Source organism: Neofelis nebulosa, chromosome 2, assembly GCF_028018385.1.
Source record: "Neofelis nebulosa isolate mNeoNeb1 chromosome 2, mNeoNeb1.pri, whole genome shotgun sequence".
NCBI classification, from domain to species: Eukaryota; Metazoa; Chordata; class Mammalia; order Carnivora; family Felidae; genus Neofelis; species Neofelis nebulosa.
Window position 1 is genome coordinate 32,843,114 of NC_080783.1, and position 18,178 is coordinate 32,861,291.

The window sequence follows — 18,178 nt, forward strand, 5'->3', positions numbered from 1 at the left end:
GGACGTTTAGATGGTTTCTTTTAAAAGTACTTTTAAATTCTATAGCTATTCTATTTTCTTCTCATGAAAACAGAATAATCCTGATCATTACATCTCAAAAACATTTTTCCTTTTCTCTTTATGTTGGCATTTTAGATTCAAATATCGTTTAATTTTCAGATAATGAATTATGTGAAAAGCTGATAGAAATAAATGTGCAAATAAAATTAAGACTGCATTTTATAACACAAGTTTACAGCAATCCCTCTTACCAAATCTTTAAAAAACATTAACAAAAAAAGCATTCCCTCCAATACGTTGCTGAAATTTAATTCCATATTGACTTTCCATTTCTCCTGTTACATGATAGACCACAATCCCACAATCCTATGTCACTGTTTTCTTCTCATTAATGATTAATAAGCTGGATACTTAACTATTGAACAACAGAAATTATTCCCCCAGAACTCCTCACCATCTTCTTTTTCAATGCTGCAATCATAGAAGTAAATGTGTTGAGTAGTAATTTCTAATCTGCCAGGAATTACGTCAATTATTGTAATGAGCTCACAGTCTTCTGACAACACCAATTTTTCTTTTTGATCCTGTTCTTCTTTTTCATCACTGTAAAAACAAAAATCAACCAAACAAAAACCATCCAACGTATTCTGTGTAAATGGAAAAGAATATCAAGAAAGAGTATTTGAATTACCTATAAAAATATTCCACTGAATATTAAATTAAATACTGTCCAAAATGTTATTTCCCAATAACTCAGTTAAAAAAAAAAACACACAAAGTTTTATATTTTAATGGTATGTGGCCCATTAAAACAAAATATAGTGAATCTTTAAGACTACTGGCAGAGGACAGTTCGAACATACAGCAATACTAGTCATGTCATTTTAGTTATATTTGCGAGAGATGAATTGACCTAGGGAATATATGAATCTGTGAATAAAGGAATGCATCATTAGTGATGTTTTATGAATAATTATCAGAAGCACTAATTATGACTGATTCTTAAACTGTAAAATGAGACTTTTCAAGAGCAACTAAATCTAGAGCAACAACATCATCATAATGTCTCTACAATGGAACTGGAGATAATACAAGGGCTACTATAGCAATACCTTACTTAAAATAAAGTCATCTTGTATTAAGAGGACTGTTATCTTCTCCAATAAAAATAAATTATAACAGTAATTACAACATAATTATATAATTTATAATTAAATAGAATTATAAATAACATAAACTATAATTTATAAATTATAAATCTTCAGAAATTATTAAAATTATATTAACAAAATCTTATTTATGCCAATGAAGATTACTACTGAACCAGGTCAATTTGTAATATTAAAGTAAGTTCCAAAGAAATGCTTGCCATGTGTAGTTTATAATCTAAAAAAAAAAGTGATGTCCAGAATAAATTATGTATTTGGGTCTTGAGTACTCATTTTTGGCTGAGGCTTTACAAACATAGAAAGTAAAAGTCAGGGCAAATGTGTAAATCATGAAATTTGAACACATTCCCTAAGGCACACACACAGATCTACTGGCAAAGAATGGCAGTCTTCTGGAAAAAGGGGTTTAAATACTAATTATTGCCTGACCACTAACCTATACTAACTTTTTATAAAGGGCCAGACTTTTTTAAAAACAAAACAAAGTAAGGGCACCTGAATGGTTCAGTCAGTTAAGCATCCAACTCCTGATTTCAGATCGGGTCATGATCTCACAGTTTCTGGGATTGAGCCCATGTCAGGCTCTGAACTGATGGCATGGAACCTGCTTGGGATTCTCTCTCTGCCCCTCCCCTGCTTGTGCTCTCTCTCTGTCAACATAAATAAACTTAAAAAATAAAAATAAATTAAAAAAAAAACCAAAACGAGTAAAACATAAACCCAATGAGTACAGACATCACTGGCAACACAGAGCAGGTAAGACATACACCACAAAATTAATCCAGGAAAGTCACTAAGCAAAAATACCACCATAATAACCACCATCAAAGAAGGGGATCAGAAACCAGAGTGGTTACAATTTATTATCTAAAATGCAAAGAAAAAGTAAATTATGAGCCATAAAGAAAAACACAGTAAAAAGAAACTGTCTTTGGGGAACTTCGGATGTTCACATTAGCAGACAAAAACATCAAAGTAGCTATGGTAAATACATTAAAAGAACTACAGGAAACTATGTTTAAAGAACTAAAGTGCATTCATTATGGCAACAAAGCCTAGTCAAATAGAGACTGTCAATTAAGAGACAGAAATTACATAATCTTTAAAAAGGGAACCACATGGAAAACCGTGGAATCAAAAAGCATAATAACTAAATGAAAATTTTACCAGAAGGACTCAATAGCATTTAAAAAAATTTTTTTAGTGTTTATTTGTTTTTGAGAGACAGAGGGAGACAGAGCACAAGCAGGGGAGTAGGTGGAGAGAGAGGGAGACACAGAATCTATAGCAGGCTCCAGGCTCTGAAGTGTTAGCACAGAGCCCGAAACGAGGCCCGAACCCACGAACTGGGAGATCATGACCTGAGCTGAAGTCGGATGCTTAACCGACTGAGCCACCCAGGCCAAGCACCCCTCAATAGCATATTTGAACTTGCCTCTCAATAGCATATTTGAACTTGCAGAGGAAAGAAGCAGGACTCTTGAAGACAGTTCAAAAGAAACTGTCCAACCTGAAGAACACAAAGGAAGAAAGAAGCAGGATGAAAAAACCTCAGAGGGTTACCATCATGGGAAACAACAGATGTGTAAAAGGACTTCCAAAGAGGACAGAGAAAAAGAGCCAAACATACATATTTGAAGAAATAATGCCTGAGAACTTCCCAAATAAAAAAATAATAATAATTCACACATCCAGGAAGATTTTATGAATATCCAAAGATATCCACACATGGACATAAAGCCAAGGTGCTGAAAGCCAAGTACAAAAACCACCACAATACAGGATGCTAAAATGTAGTGGGATGACATATTCAAAATGCTGAAAAGAAAAGAAAAGAAAAGAAAAGAAAAGAAAAGAAAAGAAAAGGGAAGAGAAGAGAAGAGAAGAGAAGAGAAGAGAAGAGAAGAGAGAAAAAAGAAAAGAAAAAACACCTGTCCACTAAGAACTGTATATCCAACAAAACCATCCTTTAAAAAAGAAAGCAATGGTCCTCAGGCAATGGATAGTCACATGCAGAAGAATGAATATGGACTCCTACATCATACCATATACAAAAATTAACTGAAAATGGATCAAAGACCTAAATGTAGGAGATAAAATATAAAACTCTTAGGGGAAAAAAAGATAAATGGGACCTCAAAATTTTAAATTTTTGTGCAACAAAACAAAGGAAAACACATTCAATGGGAGAACATTTTTGCAAATCATGTATCTGATAAGGCATTTGTATCTAGAATAAAGAACCACTATAACTTAATAACTAAAAGACAACCCAATTAAAAAAAATGAGCAAAGGATTTACATAAATATTTATCCAAAAGAGATATATAAATAGTAAACAAATCCGTGAAAAGATGCTCAGCTTCATTAGTCATTAGGAAAATGCAAATTAAAATCACAAGGTATCATTCCAAATCTTATAGAATAGTGTAATAAATAAATAAACACACAAAATGTCAAAAATTGGGGTAGATGTGGAGAAATCTGAACCCCTATATGTCACTTGAGGGAATGTTAAATGGTGTAGTCAGTGTGAAAACAATTTTACAATTCCTCAAAAGGTTGTACATAGATTTACCATATAACTAACAAATCCATTCCTAGGTATATACCCAATATAATTAAAAACATATGTCGACACAAAGTTCTGTACATGAATATTCATGGAAGTATAAATTACAAAAACCAAAAAGTAGAAACAACTGTCTGTTCATCAACTGATGAACGGATAAACAAAGGTGGTATATCCATATGATGGAATATTATTCAACCATAAAATGGAATGAAGTCAAGTTACATGCTACTCCATGAATGAACCTTGGACACATTATACTGAATGAAATAAGCTAGACATAAAAGGCCACATATTGTAAGAAATAAATGAAATGTCAAAAACAGACAAAGCCAATAGAGACAGAAAGCAGATGAGTGATTTCCAGGGGATGTAGGAAGGAGAAAATTGGGAGTGTCTACTAAAAAAGTACAAGATTTCCTTTCAGAGTGATGAAAATGTTCTGTAATTAGATCTGTGAACATACTAAAACCCATGGAATGTTACACTTTAAAAGAGTAAATTTTATATTATATGAATCTCAATTTTCAAAAGATATATAACTAAAATTTTGTTAAAAAGTAGCCAAAAATGAAGGCAAAAATAAAGACTACCACAGATAACAAAGCCTGAGAGAATCTGTGGTCAGACATTCCTCACATGAAAATAAAAGAAGTCCTTCAGGCTAGAAGATGAAGACACCAGATGGAAATTTGAATGTGCACAAATAAAGTATATAAGTATGGTAATTATGCAGGCAAATAAAAAGTACAGTTATATAGTTTTCTCTATTCTTCCCTTGACTGATTTAGACAAGTGCATACAATAGTAACTACAAAATTGTATTGTTGGCCTTAAAACACATGAAAGTCTGTATTTATGATAATTAATACAAAGGACAGATAAGGAAATCAATATCTTTTATGTTTGGGAAAATTTTCTACTACAAATTCAAAATTTTTAAATGTATCTAAGGCTATTCATTTTAAATTTTCTTCTTGAGGGAGGTTTGCTAATTTGTATCTTTCAAGGAATTTGTCCATTTAAGTTGTCAAAATTTATTGGTAAAGTTGTATTTAGTATTTCTTTTTAATCATTTTAATATTTTTAGTGTTCTCTCCTTTTTAATTCCCAATATTGATAATTTATGTTGCCTTTCTTTCTTTCCTGACCAGTCTGGCAAGGAGTTTATGTTTTGTTACCTCTTTTTTTATTTTTTTAATAACTAGCTTTTGTTTTCTTTGGTCTTTTTCCTTTTCCAATTTTCTTTTCATGACTTCTGCTTTCATCTTTATAATTTCTTCCTTCTGCTTAAGAGTTTATATTTTATTTTGTACTTTCTATCTAAACTTTAACTATCTAAACATTCTATCTAAGCTTTAACTGTATCCCACAAATTTGATAGGTTATGTTTTCATTATCATTCAGCTAAAAATATTTTCTAATTTCAAGGTCCAGCTCAAAGTTATCTCAGTTCTAAAAAGCATTCCTCAATAATGTCAGTTAATACTGATAGACCACTCACAACTGATATAGCAGTAACTGATGGATCCTGCAAATACAGTTGACTTTTAAACAATACAGGGCTTAGTGGCACTGAAGCTGGTGTAAAAATCTACAAATAAAATTGACTCCCTAAAAATTTAACTAACAGCCTACTGTTGACCAGAAGCCTTACCAACCAATAATATACACAGTTGATGAATAAATCTTTTGTATATCTTATATACTGTATTCTTACAATAAAGTAAGCTAGAAAAAAGAAAAAGGTTTTAAGAAAATCATTAGGAAGATATAATACATTTACAGTACTATATTGTTTTTATTGACAAAAATCATATATAAGTGGATCCATGCAGTTTAAACCTTTATTGTTCAAGGGTCACTGTACTTAGTATTTTAAGCAAATACCTTCCATGATTTTATAATCCTGTTTTTCAGAACAAAATTTTTTAATGTTTATTAAAATACAACAATATAATGTTTATATTGACACACACACACACACACACACACACACACACACACACACACACAGAGAATCCTAAGCAGGCTCCACACTGTCAGCGCACAGCCCAGTGCAGGGCTCAATCCCATGAACCTTGAGATCATGACCTGAACCAAAATCAAGAGCCAGATGCTCAACTGACTGAGCCACCCACGCTCCCCCAGAACAAAATAATGTTTACTCCTTTCAAATACTTATACATACATATTTACTCTGGCTGTTATGTCTTCTTCAGGAAGGTCTAATTTATCCTCTTCCATATTGCTAACTTTTACTTGTTTCACTACTTCCAAAAGCAATGAATCACTAGAAGGCTGTGAGTGTTGGATACCTGTTGAAAATAAATACAAAATATCTATTAAACACAAAGTAAAAAATAATCCTATTATAGTCCTGTAACTTCTGGCTATTAATTACATAATAATACATATATATATTAAGTAAAGGAAGAGAGTAAGGGAATTGGGGGAAGGTACTCAAAAGGTCTAAACTTCCAGTTATAAATAAGTATTGAGGACATAATGTGCAATGATGACTATAGTCAGCAATGCTATATGGTATACTTGCTACAACAGCAGATCCTAAAATTCTCATCATAAGGAAAAAATTTTTGTTAACTACACGACATGATGGGTGATAACTAAACATTACGGTAATTATTTTGCAATATGCACATATCTCAAGTCATTATGTTCTAGATCTTACATAGTATTGTATGTTAATTATATTTATAAAACTGGAAAAAAACCTTGGGAGGTAAAGTTTTCTAAGATAGAAAAGATATTTACTACAGAAAAGTTTTTAATACATGATTTAGAGTAATCTGGGTTGTTTGTGATTTTTAAAAACTACTACATGTATAAAAAAAGGAATAAATGTTTTTAAAACATGTCTATAATTTTTTTATTATTTATGTTTGTTTCTTTTTGAGGGTGAGACAGACAGGGTGTAAGAGGGAAAGGGGCAGAGACAGAGGAAGACACAGAATCTGAAGCAGGCTCTAGGCTCTGACCTGTCAGCACAGAGCCCCATGAGGGGCTCGAACTCACGGACCGTGACAGCATGATCTGAGGTGAAGGTGGACACCCAACCAACTGAGCCAGCCACCCAGTGCCTCTGTCCTTTATTTTTAATGATGGTACTATTTATGTTTCAAAATGGGTCAACTCATCTCTTTAATTCATTTAATTCTAACATATGCCAGTAAGTCAAAGAAAGAATTATTCTCACTGTATTAATAAAACTATTTTTGTGTATTTGTACTAAAGAAATGTTAAGTAAGAATATGACAAATTATCTTTAATTGGAAGAGAATACATAATACAAGAGCTGAAGTGTTCTTTTCTGGAGCACATGGAATTTAAAAAGTAATTCTAGATACATATATACACAATAAATGAATGGATTTTATAAAATATACATTTTGTAAGAAGACAGGGCTAATATAACGGGAAGAACAAAGGCTGTGAGGTGGTGAACTTAAATTCAAATTCGGTTCTGCCATTTATTAAATAGACAACTCCTCTGAATCTTGGTTTTTTTAACTGTGAAATGGAGATACAACACATTACATTAAGTATAAAATAAATGGCAGCTATTATAATTGTACATTTACTTCTCAATTATCTGAGTGGTATAAGAGTAGTAATAAAAATAACTGCATAATTTATAGGTAGGACTGGGAAAAAGTTATGTATGTAACTATGAATAAAGACATTTCAGTTGTGGGAAACAAAAATAATTCATACCAACTAACAAAACATTATAAAGACGACAAATCCTCCCTTAATTTTTCATATGGTATCATTGCTCAGACATAAAAAATGAATCAACCTAATGTACAGCTGCATTTTTCTGTGTAAATCTGCTTTGATCACACCTTTGTCTGTAGATAGGAAGTACTGGCTCACACTTTTCCTAGTTACTGAATATGTTTCTTCATATGTTCTAATTTATTGCAGGTGGCAGTATTTATTGTCCGGCATGTAATTAAAGCACATGAGAATGCAATGAAACTGAAAATCAGGAATCTATACAATGTGATACAAAGAGAAAACAGACTTTACGTAGCTGAATGACACTATTCCATTAAGAGTGTAAGTTCAGGGGCGCCTGGGTGGTTCAGTCAGTTGGGTGACCGACTTTGGCTCAGGTCATGATCTCACGGTTTGTGAGTTCGAGCCCCGCGTTGGGCTCTGTGCTGACAACTCAGAGCCTGCAGCCTGTTTCAGATTCTCTGTCTCCCTCTCTCTCTGCCCCTCCCCTACTCATGCTCTGTCTCTCTCTGTCTCAGAAATAAAATAAACATTAAAAAAAAAAAAAAAAAAGAGTGTAAGTTCAAAATGTGATGAAAGACTGGAGAATAAACTGACAATGGGAAACACTTCCGGCAAAGAGGCCAGCTGGGAAACTACTGTAACTTTGGGAAAAGATAGCACACCAAACTAAGTCATGACAACAGGAAAGGGAATGAAAATAAGGAAAACCATTCAAAAGCTATGTAAGGGAGAATTAAGAGGACACTGTACCTAAAGAGCTATTATTATGTAGGGGATTAAGAGGGATGAGGACAGATTCATGGCTAATATTATTTTAATCTGAGTAACTAATAAATGAAGAAAATGAAACTACAACACAAAATGTGAGAGAAGCAGAGTCTAGGGCGAGGAGTAGACAAATGAGAAAACATAATGAATTCAGTTTCAGAATTTTTACATGGAAGCCCCCCTGTGGAGGAGGTATCCAATAGACAGACAGGCAGCTGGAAATCTTCAAAAGGCAGGTTAGAATAGAAACACATGTGGGAAAGCACCATTTCATATACAAACAGTGGTGAAGTCATGAGATCACCACTTCATAGAGAGAATAGGCAAAAGGCAAGATGGCTAGGCATGGATCTGGGAATATAATCATTCAAAAGGTGAACAAGACTAAATATTAGTAAGAGAACTAGGAGGTTAAGCAGCATTGTTAGAAAAATATAGTTATAGAGGAGGATAACTACCAAATGGTTCAGAGACAAGAGAAACTGTAAGAAATAAAAACAAGGTGTTGCAAATACTCAGAAAAGAGTACTTTTTTAAAAAAGATTTTAAGCAATCTCTACACCCAATGTGGGGCTCGATATTACAACCCCAAGATCAAGAATTCCATGTTCAAATCTACTTCTGAAATCATTGTTGCACCATATGCTAACTTGGATGTAAATTAAAAAAAAAAAAAATAGAATTGCACGTTCCACTTTTTTTATATAAAATTTTTTTATGTTTATTTATTTTTAGACAAAGACAGAATATGAGCTGGGGAGGAGCAGAGAGAGTGGAAGACATAGAATCCAGAGCAGGCTCAGGCTCTGAGCTGTCAGCCCAGAGCCCGATGTGGGGCTCGAACTCATGAACCACAAGATCATGACCTGAGCTGAAGTCGGACACTCAACCAACTGAGCCACCCAGGTGCCCCAAGAAAAGAGTATTGCTAATGAAAAAGTATGGACAAAAATTTTTTATAAAACCAAATAAAAAAAAAAAATAAAAGCAGACATAACAAAACTCTAAAACCAAGTATTTTTAATAATATATTTAAGAATACACTTTATTTCTGACTGTTTAAATTCCACAATTTACAAGTGGTTGTGTTCCAAAAGATACTTCACAAATCACTTGTTTGGAATTCACAAATAATTTTCCATCAAAAAAATGTTACAGATAATGGATAAGTTTCTAGGTTAGCCCACAGTGTCAAAACTATCCTGTAAATTTGCAGTGTGACGTTACAAAGCAGAACTGGGGTAAATGAAACAAAACAAAACAAAATATTTTTTAGAATACCATGATTTCTGGCAGCTAATGAAAATACTTACAGACATAAAAAGGAGTAGGTAGAACATTATACAATTAATTCTGAAGGATACTTCAGGGAACTTTAAAGAGCTTTAGAGATTGATGCCACTGGTTTTATACTATTTCCAGTTTCACTTTGAAATGTATGAAAATTTTTTCTTCTGTACTATCTCACTATCACTATTATACTTGGGTTATTTTTGAACATTGGGTAAGGAGAAAAACTGAGAGATGAAAAAAAGAAAGAAGGGGCACCTGACTGGCTTCAGTCCAGAAAGCATGTGACTTTTTTTTTTTTTTTAATGTTTTATTTTATTTTTGAGAGAGTGAGAGAGACAGCATGACTGGGAGAAGAGCAGAGAGAGAGGGAGACAGAATCTGAGGCAGGCTCCAGGCTCTGAGCTGTCAGCACAGAGCCCGACACGGGGCTCGAACCCACAAACTGTGAGATCATGACCCGAGCCGAAGTTGGATGCCCAACTGACTGAGCCACCCAGGCGCCCGTGGAAAGCATGTGACTCTTGATTTCAGAGTTGTGAGTTTTGAGCCCCACATGGGGTGTAGAGATTACTTAACTAAATAATTTAAAAAAAGAAAAAAGAAAAAAAGAAAGAGCACTAGTTTTCCTATACTTAACTAAAACCAAGCAGAAGGGACATAAAATTCTACCTATGTACAAGTATAAACAGATGAGGACAGGAAGAGGAACAGGGAATTTCCTGAAGTGGGATTTCTTGGCAAAAACAAAGAAAAAACAGGGGACACCATTCTTTAAGTATTACTAGATTCAAGTCATTCACCAATAGATATTTGCTGAGTAATAAGCACAGTCGAATTTCAATGAGTAGAGAAAGTATAATAGGTTTCAAGATATGTACAGGGAGGATAAGCTATATGTAAGTGACTATTCCTATATAAGATATTCTTAAAGTCAGAGTTTCTTTCGGGGGTAGGACCATTATTTTGCCTTAAGGAAAATTGGTTACTGTGTCTGATTTATTTTAGAATATAAGACCATAAATGGTAGGTATCATAGATAGCACTCTTGATTAATTTACGGCATCAAATGTATTGGCCAATATATTAAGGCAGCTTTAAAAAGATTTAAAAACTGGTACTTGAATTCCATCTAAAACTTAGCCACTAAAAACAGGTGGCTACAATAAAACAATCACAATTTAGTATACACATGATTGCCAATGACTCAACAATCAACTATATTGGGTATTTCACAGACCTGTCTTCAAAAAAGGAGATACCAAGTCAGAAAGGTAGGGTCAGAAAGGTGGCCAGAAAGGGTTTTTTTTCTAGAAAAAGATACTGGCCTAAGATCCTAAGGGTCCAAGAAGAATAGGTTATAAAACAAAACTTAAACGGTTGCTAAGAATTCTAAATATATCTAATATTAGCCCTAGTCTTGGTAAGCAAAAGACTAAGGGAAAAGAACTAAAGCAAAAGACTAAGGTACTGTTTCAATGTACCATAATGGATACAAGAGACAATGCACTGCACATAAACTACAGTATAATTTTATGATTGCAAATTATGCTTTTCTTTGAAAAATTACAATTAAAATAGGAATCATCTTAGATTTAGGCCAAAGAACAGCATTTAACATACACAACCATTTAAAAATCAACTATATTGTGTACAACAAAGCTTTGTATATAAAACTTCAACATTCTGAAAAAGAAATAATTATAAAATGTCCCCCTTCCTTCATGAGTAAGCAATTCTGAAACAATAAAAACAATAAACAACCCACCAATACCCTCATTATCTTCAAGAAATAATTAAACAGCCATTGGAACTCACCTAGATTATCTCTCAAAGCACTAGCGTCTTCATGAGTTTTGAAGTTATAATTTGGCACCAATTTAAGTCTCATGCGGGAATAATTTTCTACATTAGCTAGTTTCCAGTGAACTGGATTTTGTTTCCTATGAATATTCATAAGTAAACAAGTAAAATTACTTAGTTTGAAGTTACAAAGACTGACTGATTGAAACAAAGTAAGAAAGTAAGAAAGTTACAAAGATTGATTGATTGAAACAAAGAAAGTATTCATATTAAAAACATTCATATTCATTATCTCATTTGACCCAAACAACCCTGAAAGAAAACTAATGAGAATATGCAGTTTCAGTTTATACATGAAGAACCTAAGACATGCTAAATTATTTGCCCGAAATGCTATGTTGTTTATAGGCAGCAGAAATAAGAACTGAACATAAATCTTCACTTTACAGCTTGATAGATTTTACTTTTTAACTGTTCAACGATAGTTCTTTTTTTTTTTTTTTTTTTTTTTTTTAATTTTTTTTTTTCAACGTTTTTTATTTATTTTTGGGACAGAGAGAGACAGAGCATGAACGGGGAAGGGGCAGAGAGAGAGGGAGACACAGAATCGGAAACAGGCTCCAGGCTCCGAGCCATCAACCCAGAGCCTGACGCGGGGCTCGAACTCACGGACCGCGAGATCGTGACCTGGTTGAAGTCGGACGCTTAACCGACTGCGCCACCCAGGCGCCCCTGTTCAACGATAGTTCTTAACTAGGTATACAATGAGTTTATTCCAAATGCACTGTTCAAAATAAAATAATAATTTTAGTACAAATAAAGAGAGTATAACTGCAAATAGATCAAATCTAAATGTAAGAGCTAAAACTCTTTGAAGAAAAGATAGGAGTAGGGGCGCCTGGGTGGCTCAGTCGGTTAAGCATCTGACTTCGGCTCAGGTCATGATCTCACAGTTTGTGGGTTCGAGTTCCGCATCAGGCTCTGTGCTGACAGCTCAAAGCCTGGAGCTTGCTTTGGATTCTGTGTCTCCCTCTCTCTCTGCCCCTCCCTGGCTTGTACTCTGTCTGTCTTTCAAAAATAAATAAACGTTAAAAATTAAAAAAAAAAAAAAGAAAAGATAGGAGTAAATTTTCATGACCTTGGACTTGGGTATGGTTTCTTAGATATTATATCAAAAACACAATCAACAAAAGAAAAAAGACAAACTGGACTTTGAAGTTAAAAACTTTTTGTGTAACAAACGCTAGTACCAAGAAAGTGAAAAAGACAATCTACATATTTACAAATCATAGATCTGATAAGGGTCTATTGCTGAGAAAAAGAACTCTTACAACTCAACCAAAAAACATCAAACAATCCAATTTAAAAATGGGCAAAGAACTTAGACATTTCTCCAAAAAAGATATAAAAATAGCCAACAAATGAAAAGATACTCAATGTCACCGGTCATTAAGAAGTACATATCAGCGGGGTGCCTGGGTGGCTTAGTTGGTTAAGTGTCCGACTCTGACTTACTAAGGTCATGATCTCACGGTTTGTGAGCTCGAGCCAGCGTTGTGCTCTGGGCTGACAGCTCAGAGCCTGGAGCCTGCTTTGGAGTCTGTGTCTCCCTCTCTTTCTGTCCCTCTCCCACTCATGCTCTGTCTCTGTCTCTCTCTCTCTCTCTCTCAAAAATAAACATTAAAAAATTTTTTTTAATTAAAAAAAAAGAAATACAAATCAAAACCATAACATAGCCCTTCACATCCATTTGCCCTTCACATCACATAATAAAAAAATTGGAAAAATTTTACAAATACTGGTAAGGTTGTGGAGAAACTAGAACCCGCAAACATTGCTGATGGGTATGTTATATGATGCAGATGCTGTGGAAAACAGTTTGGCAATTAGTAAGTAAGACATTGGATTATCACATGACCTAGTAATTTTCCTTATAGATATACACTTAAAAGAATTGAAAACAGATGTTTGGAAACAAAGAGTGTTCACAAATGTTCAAAGCAGTACTGTTTACAAAAGCCACAAGAAAACATCCCAATGTCTACCATCTGATGAATGAATAGACAAAATGTGGTTTGGCTATTGAAGAAGTGCTGATACATGATACAATTACGCAAGTGAAAACATTACGCAAGTGAAATAAGTTGGACACAAAAGGCCACATTTGTAAGATTCTATCTATATAAAATATCAAGAATAGGTAAATCCATAGAGACAGAATACAGGCTGGTGGTTGCCAGGGACTGGGTAAAGGAACAATAGAGAGTGACTGCTTAATGGGTCCCAGGTTTCTTTCAGCAGTAATGAAAATGTTCTGAAGCTGGACAGTGGTAATGATTGCACATTATGAATGTACTTAATGTCACTAAATTGTGTATTTTTAAATGATTAAGATGGTAAAGTTTATATTATGTGTATTTTGCCACAATAAGAAAGGTGTGTGTGTGTGTGTGTGTGTGTGTGTATATATATATATATTTAAATTTTAATATTTAAATTTATAGTATATTATATTACAGGTATATTTAAATTTTAATGCCATAATTTAAAAAATTTGTTCCAATACAATCATGTAGGAAAAGAAAGAAGCTGACAGCCAACAATATTTTAACAGTTTATTTACTTGATCCTAACTCACTTCTATTTTGCTGATTCAGCAAAGTATGACTTAGGATCAAGTAAATAAACTGTAAAATATTCAAACATATAACATCACTAACTCCAGCTCAAAGAGGCAGTATCAAGAAGAAAGAAATAAACTGCTTCAAGACTTAAACTCTATATCACAGTGTAAAAAGAAGGGAAAAAACTCCATGGTGAAAACACATATATGAAGCTCTGAACATCCCAGACCTGTAATTCACAAAAAGACAACCAAATTAATTAAAAGCAATTTTTTGTAAGTTGAATGTTTTAAAAATTGAATTGGAGAGGTCACTGGCTCAAAAAGTTCTAGACAGAAGTTCTAATGAAGAAAGAATATTTAATAAATGATATCCTCCTACCTTTCAGCCCAAGGTCCCCTTTCAGATGTAAGATAGAGCTGTATTGCCTTCCAGCGTCTCAGAGTGACTAACTGTTGACTGCTAAGTTGTTTAAGCATATTATTATACCTCAAGTTCTCTTGGCGTGCTTTTCGATTAAATGGCTCCACAAAAAACTCCTGAGATAGTAATAAATAATAGCCTTGAATCTTGTATTTACAGGTATATTTAAATTTTAATGCCATAATTTAAAAAATTTATTCCAATACAATCATGGAAAAGAAAGAAGCAGACAACCAACAGTATTTTCTTATTTCATTAGAATAATTTTCTTTCATGAAGCATACTACTCTATAATCTGTATTTTGTAAAACTTTAAAAATCTAGGGGCGCCTGGGTGGCTCAGTCGGTTGAGCGCCGACTTCGGCTCAGGTCACGATCTCACGGTCCGTGAGTTCGAGCCCGCATCGGGCCCCTGTGCTGACAGCTCAGAGCCCGGAGCCTGTTTCAGATTCTGTGTCTCCCTCTCTCTGACCCTCCCCCATTCATGCTCTGTCTCTCTCTGTCTCAAAAATAAATAAACGTTAAAAAAAAAAAAAATTTTTTTTTAAAAACTTTAAAAATCTAAACAACAATAAACATGTGAAGAGCTTCAAAAATGATGTACCTCAATACAGAATTTTAAAACTCAGATTTATTAACCTTATACTGTCAAGTAAAATGATCTTCCTTTGGAGTCTTTTGGTTTTTAAGGCGCTGGAATGAAACTCATTCTTAAATAAAGTAGAAGGAAGAGTAACTACATCCATAGCTACTACTGGGGATCTAAAAGGCAAGGCCAAAGACAAAAGAAATCCATAGGGGAAAATCTCTCACAATGAAAAACTTCATCATTTGAATTGCTGCTCTCTGAATAATATCCTAGTCAGCAAATGAATTCACAAACTTATTCCAGTTTTCAGGATAAAATTCACTCTGATAATAGGTTCTATCAAGATATAACTCAGTCCTGAAATTAAGTTTTATAGTTTTCAAAAAGAAAAGTAGTAAGACTGACTCAAACAGATATTCATCTATCAGGAACTAAAATAACAGTATTTGTTTCACAAAATCAATACTGAATTATGTTAAAAAGAACAGTTAAAGACATGCATTTAGATGTGGGTTTAAAAGACATCTTTTAGAGAGGCAATACAGCACAGTGCAGTTAAGAGTTTAGAGTTAGGCCTGGTACAAATCTTAGGCACTTAATTCTCTGAGGTCCAGTATCTTCATCTCTAAGATGAGGCTGACAATATTTGTCATCAAAAAAGATTAAGATTTAAAGTACTTAATACAGTGCCAGAAAAGTAGCAAGCTCTCAATAAATGGTAGCTCTTATTCCTATAATTGTTACTATAATTACTAGACCTTTGTGAAATCAATGATTTGGTATTATTAAATATTTAAAAAAGGTCAATGCTAAGAAAATTGAAGAAGTCATGACAACTCCATTATAATTTAAACATCAATTTCACAATTGGTGAAGTTCAAGCAATAAGAATATTCTAAAGTTAGTTTTACCCAGAAAAGCTAAGGATGAAGTTACAAAGAAAGTGCTGGTTGGAATAGAAACTAAAAGAACTTCTATGAGAGCAGAACAGTATTTTAAGCAGTGCCGCATCCAGTAATTCCACTTATCCTAGTAAAGCCATCCTGAATAAGCATAAAAATATGACTATAAGGATGATCAATGCTACTTAAAATGAACATTGATAAATTAGGTCCAAAATTGGGACATAAATTTAATTATGTTCTAATACATAATATAATGGAAAACTACACAGTCATATAATGGCATGGAAAGATGCTCACAATAAGAAAAGGAGCAGTAAATGAAAAGTGTGCCATTTTTATATACATTAAAAAAAACAGGAAAGAGATATACCAAAATGTTAATAGTGGTGGATTACAAATGTTTCTTTTTATACCTATTAAGGAATAAATGTATTTTTACTTGATCATCTTTGTTTCGTCAGTGTTTTGCCTGTACATATTTTATTAGATTGATATCTAAATATCTTATTCTTTTTAGAGATATTGTAAGTAGTGCTTTTTCAAAATTTCAGTTTACAATTGCTCATTGTTGGTATATAGAAATATGACTAAATTTTGTATATTGTATGTCCTGCAGTATTGCTAAACTCATTAATTGTAGGAGATTTTTGGTAAATTCATTAGGATCATCTACATAATAATATTATCTGCAAACAGTCTTATTTCTACCTGTCCAATGTAAATTACTTTTATTTCTTTCCCTATTCTTAATGCATTTGCTAGCATATATAGTACAACAGTGACTAGAAGGGTGGTGAGAGCGGACATTCTCAGCCGGTTCTCTGGTTACAAGGAAAGCACTCAGTTTTCCACCTTTAAATATTTAAATATAAAGCTAGCAGGGTGCCTGAGCCATGTAGTTGGTTAAGCATCAGACTCTTGATTTCAGCTCAGGTCATGATCTCATGGTTCCTGAGCCAGAGCCATAAAACAGGCTCTGCAATGAGAGCGTGGAGCCTGCTTTGGATTTTCTCTCTCCCTCCTCACATGTGCACATACATATGCACATACATGTGCATGCTCTCAAAATAAATAAACTTTAAAAACAAATATGAAGCTAGCTGTAAGATTTTTGTTGAGATTCTATTTCCAGTTTTCTGAGAGCTTTGATCATAAAACAGATGAGTTTTGTCAAATGCTTTTTCTACATCTGATATGATTATATAGTTTCTTTTTAAAAAATATGAATTTAGTCCATTACCCTCATATTGGCTATCAAATGTTGAAGCAATCTTGCATTCTTAGGATAAACTCTACCTGGTGTGATGTATTACTTTTTTATATATTGCTGAATCTGGTTTCCATCAATGTTCCTAAGAGATATTGATCTGTAGTTTTCCTGTACCATTTTTGTGATTTTTTAATTCCAGTATAATTAATATACAGTGTTATATGAGCTTCAGGTGTATTCTTACACTATTTTTGTATGGTTTCAATAAGGGGATAACACTGTCCTCACATAATGAGTTGGAAGTGATTCCATTTTTCTGTTTTCTAAAGAGACTGTGAGGAATTGGTGTTATTTCTCCATTAAATGTTCAACAGAATTCACCAGTGAAACCACTTGGGCCTGGAGTCTTCCCTTTTGGAACATATTTAAACTGTAGGTTTAGTTTCTTTAATAGGTAAAAGACTAGGTTATCAACTTACTATTGAATTTTGTAAATCTGTATTTGTCAAGAAATTGAGACATTTAAGTCATCTTATTTATGTGCACAGATTGGTTTGTGGTAGTACCTTATTATCATGTTGATGTCCGTGAATGAGTGGTGATATTCCCCTGTCATTTCTGGTAATGGTACTTTTTCACTTTCTTTTTTTTGTTTTGTTAATCTGGCTAGAAGTTGACCAATTTTATCAACATTTTAAAGAAGTAGATTTTGGTTTTATTAATTTTCTCTATTATTTTCCTGCTTTCAGTTTCATTGATTTCTGCTCTTTTTGTTTGTTTCTTATTTAGAAACTAGTTTTCTTTCTAGTTTAAGGTAGATACATAAATTATTAATTTGAGGCCTTCTTTTCTAAAGCAAGTATTTAGTACCATCAATTTTCTTTAAGCACTGATATATACTCAGCCTCCTTAGAGATATGAACTATCAGCCTAATAGACTTTTTACGTATCCACTATGCATAGAACACTTTGATATTAACTTTTTTGTTACTGATTAGTCTTTTTCTTTCAATTCTGAAATAATTTTCAAATAGGAAACTGCATTTGTTTTCAAAGTTGA

General features: G+C 33.3%; 1 protein-coding gene across 3 annotated transcripts in view; it reads right to left on the bottom strand.

Moving 5' to 3' along the window:
- Positions 1-18,178, bottom strand: part of NBEAL1 (neurobeachin like 1) — a 187,267-nt gene that overhangs the window by 59,059 nt on the left and 110,030 nt on the right. For all 3 annotated transcript variants that reach the window (XM_058708591.1, XM_058708582.1, XM_058708601.1), the window contains 4 exons: positions 14,373-14,530; positions 11,383-11,507; positions 5,933-6,059; positions 455-603 (listed from right to left, as the gene is read on the bottom strand). In XM_058708591.1, coding sequence (XP_058564574.1) covers positions 455-603; positions 5,933-6,059; positions 11,383-11,507; positions 14,373-14,530 — 559 coding nt within the window. The remainder of the gene's footprint in view (positions 1-454; positions 604-5,932; positions 6,060-11,382; positions 11,508-14,372; positions 14,531-18,178) is intronic.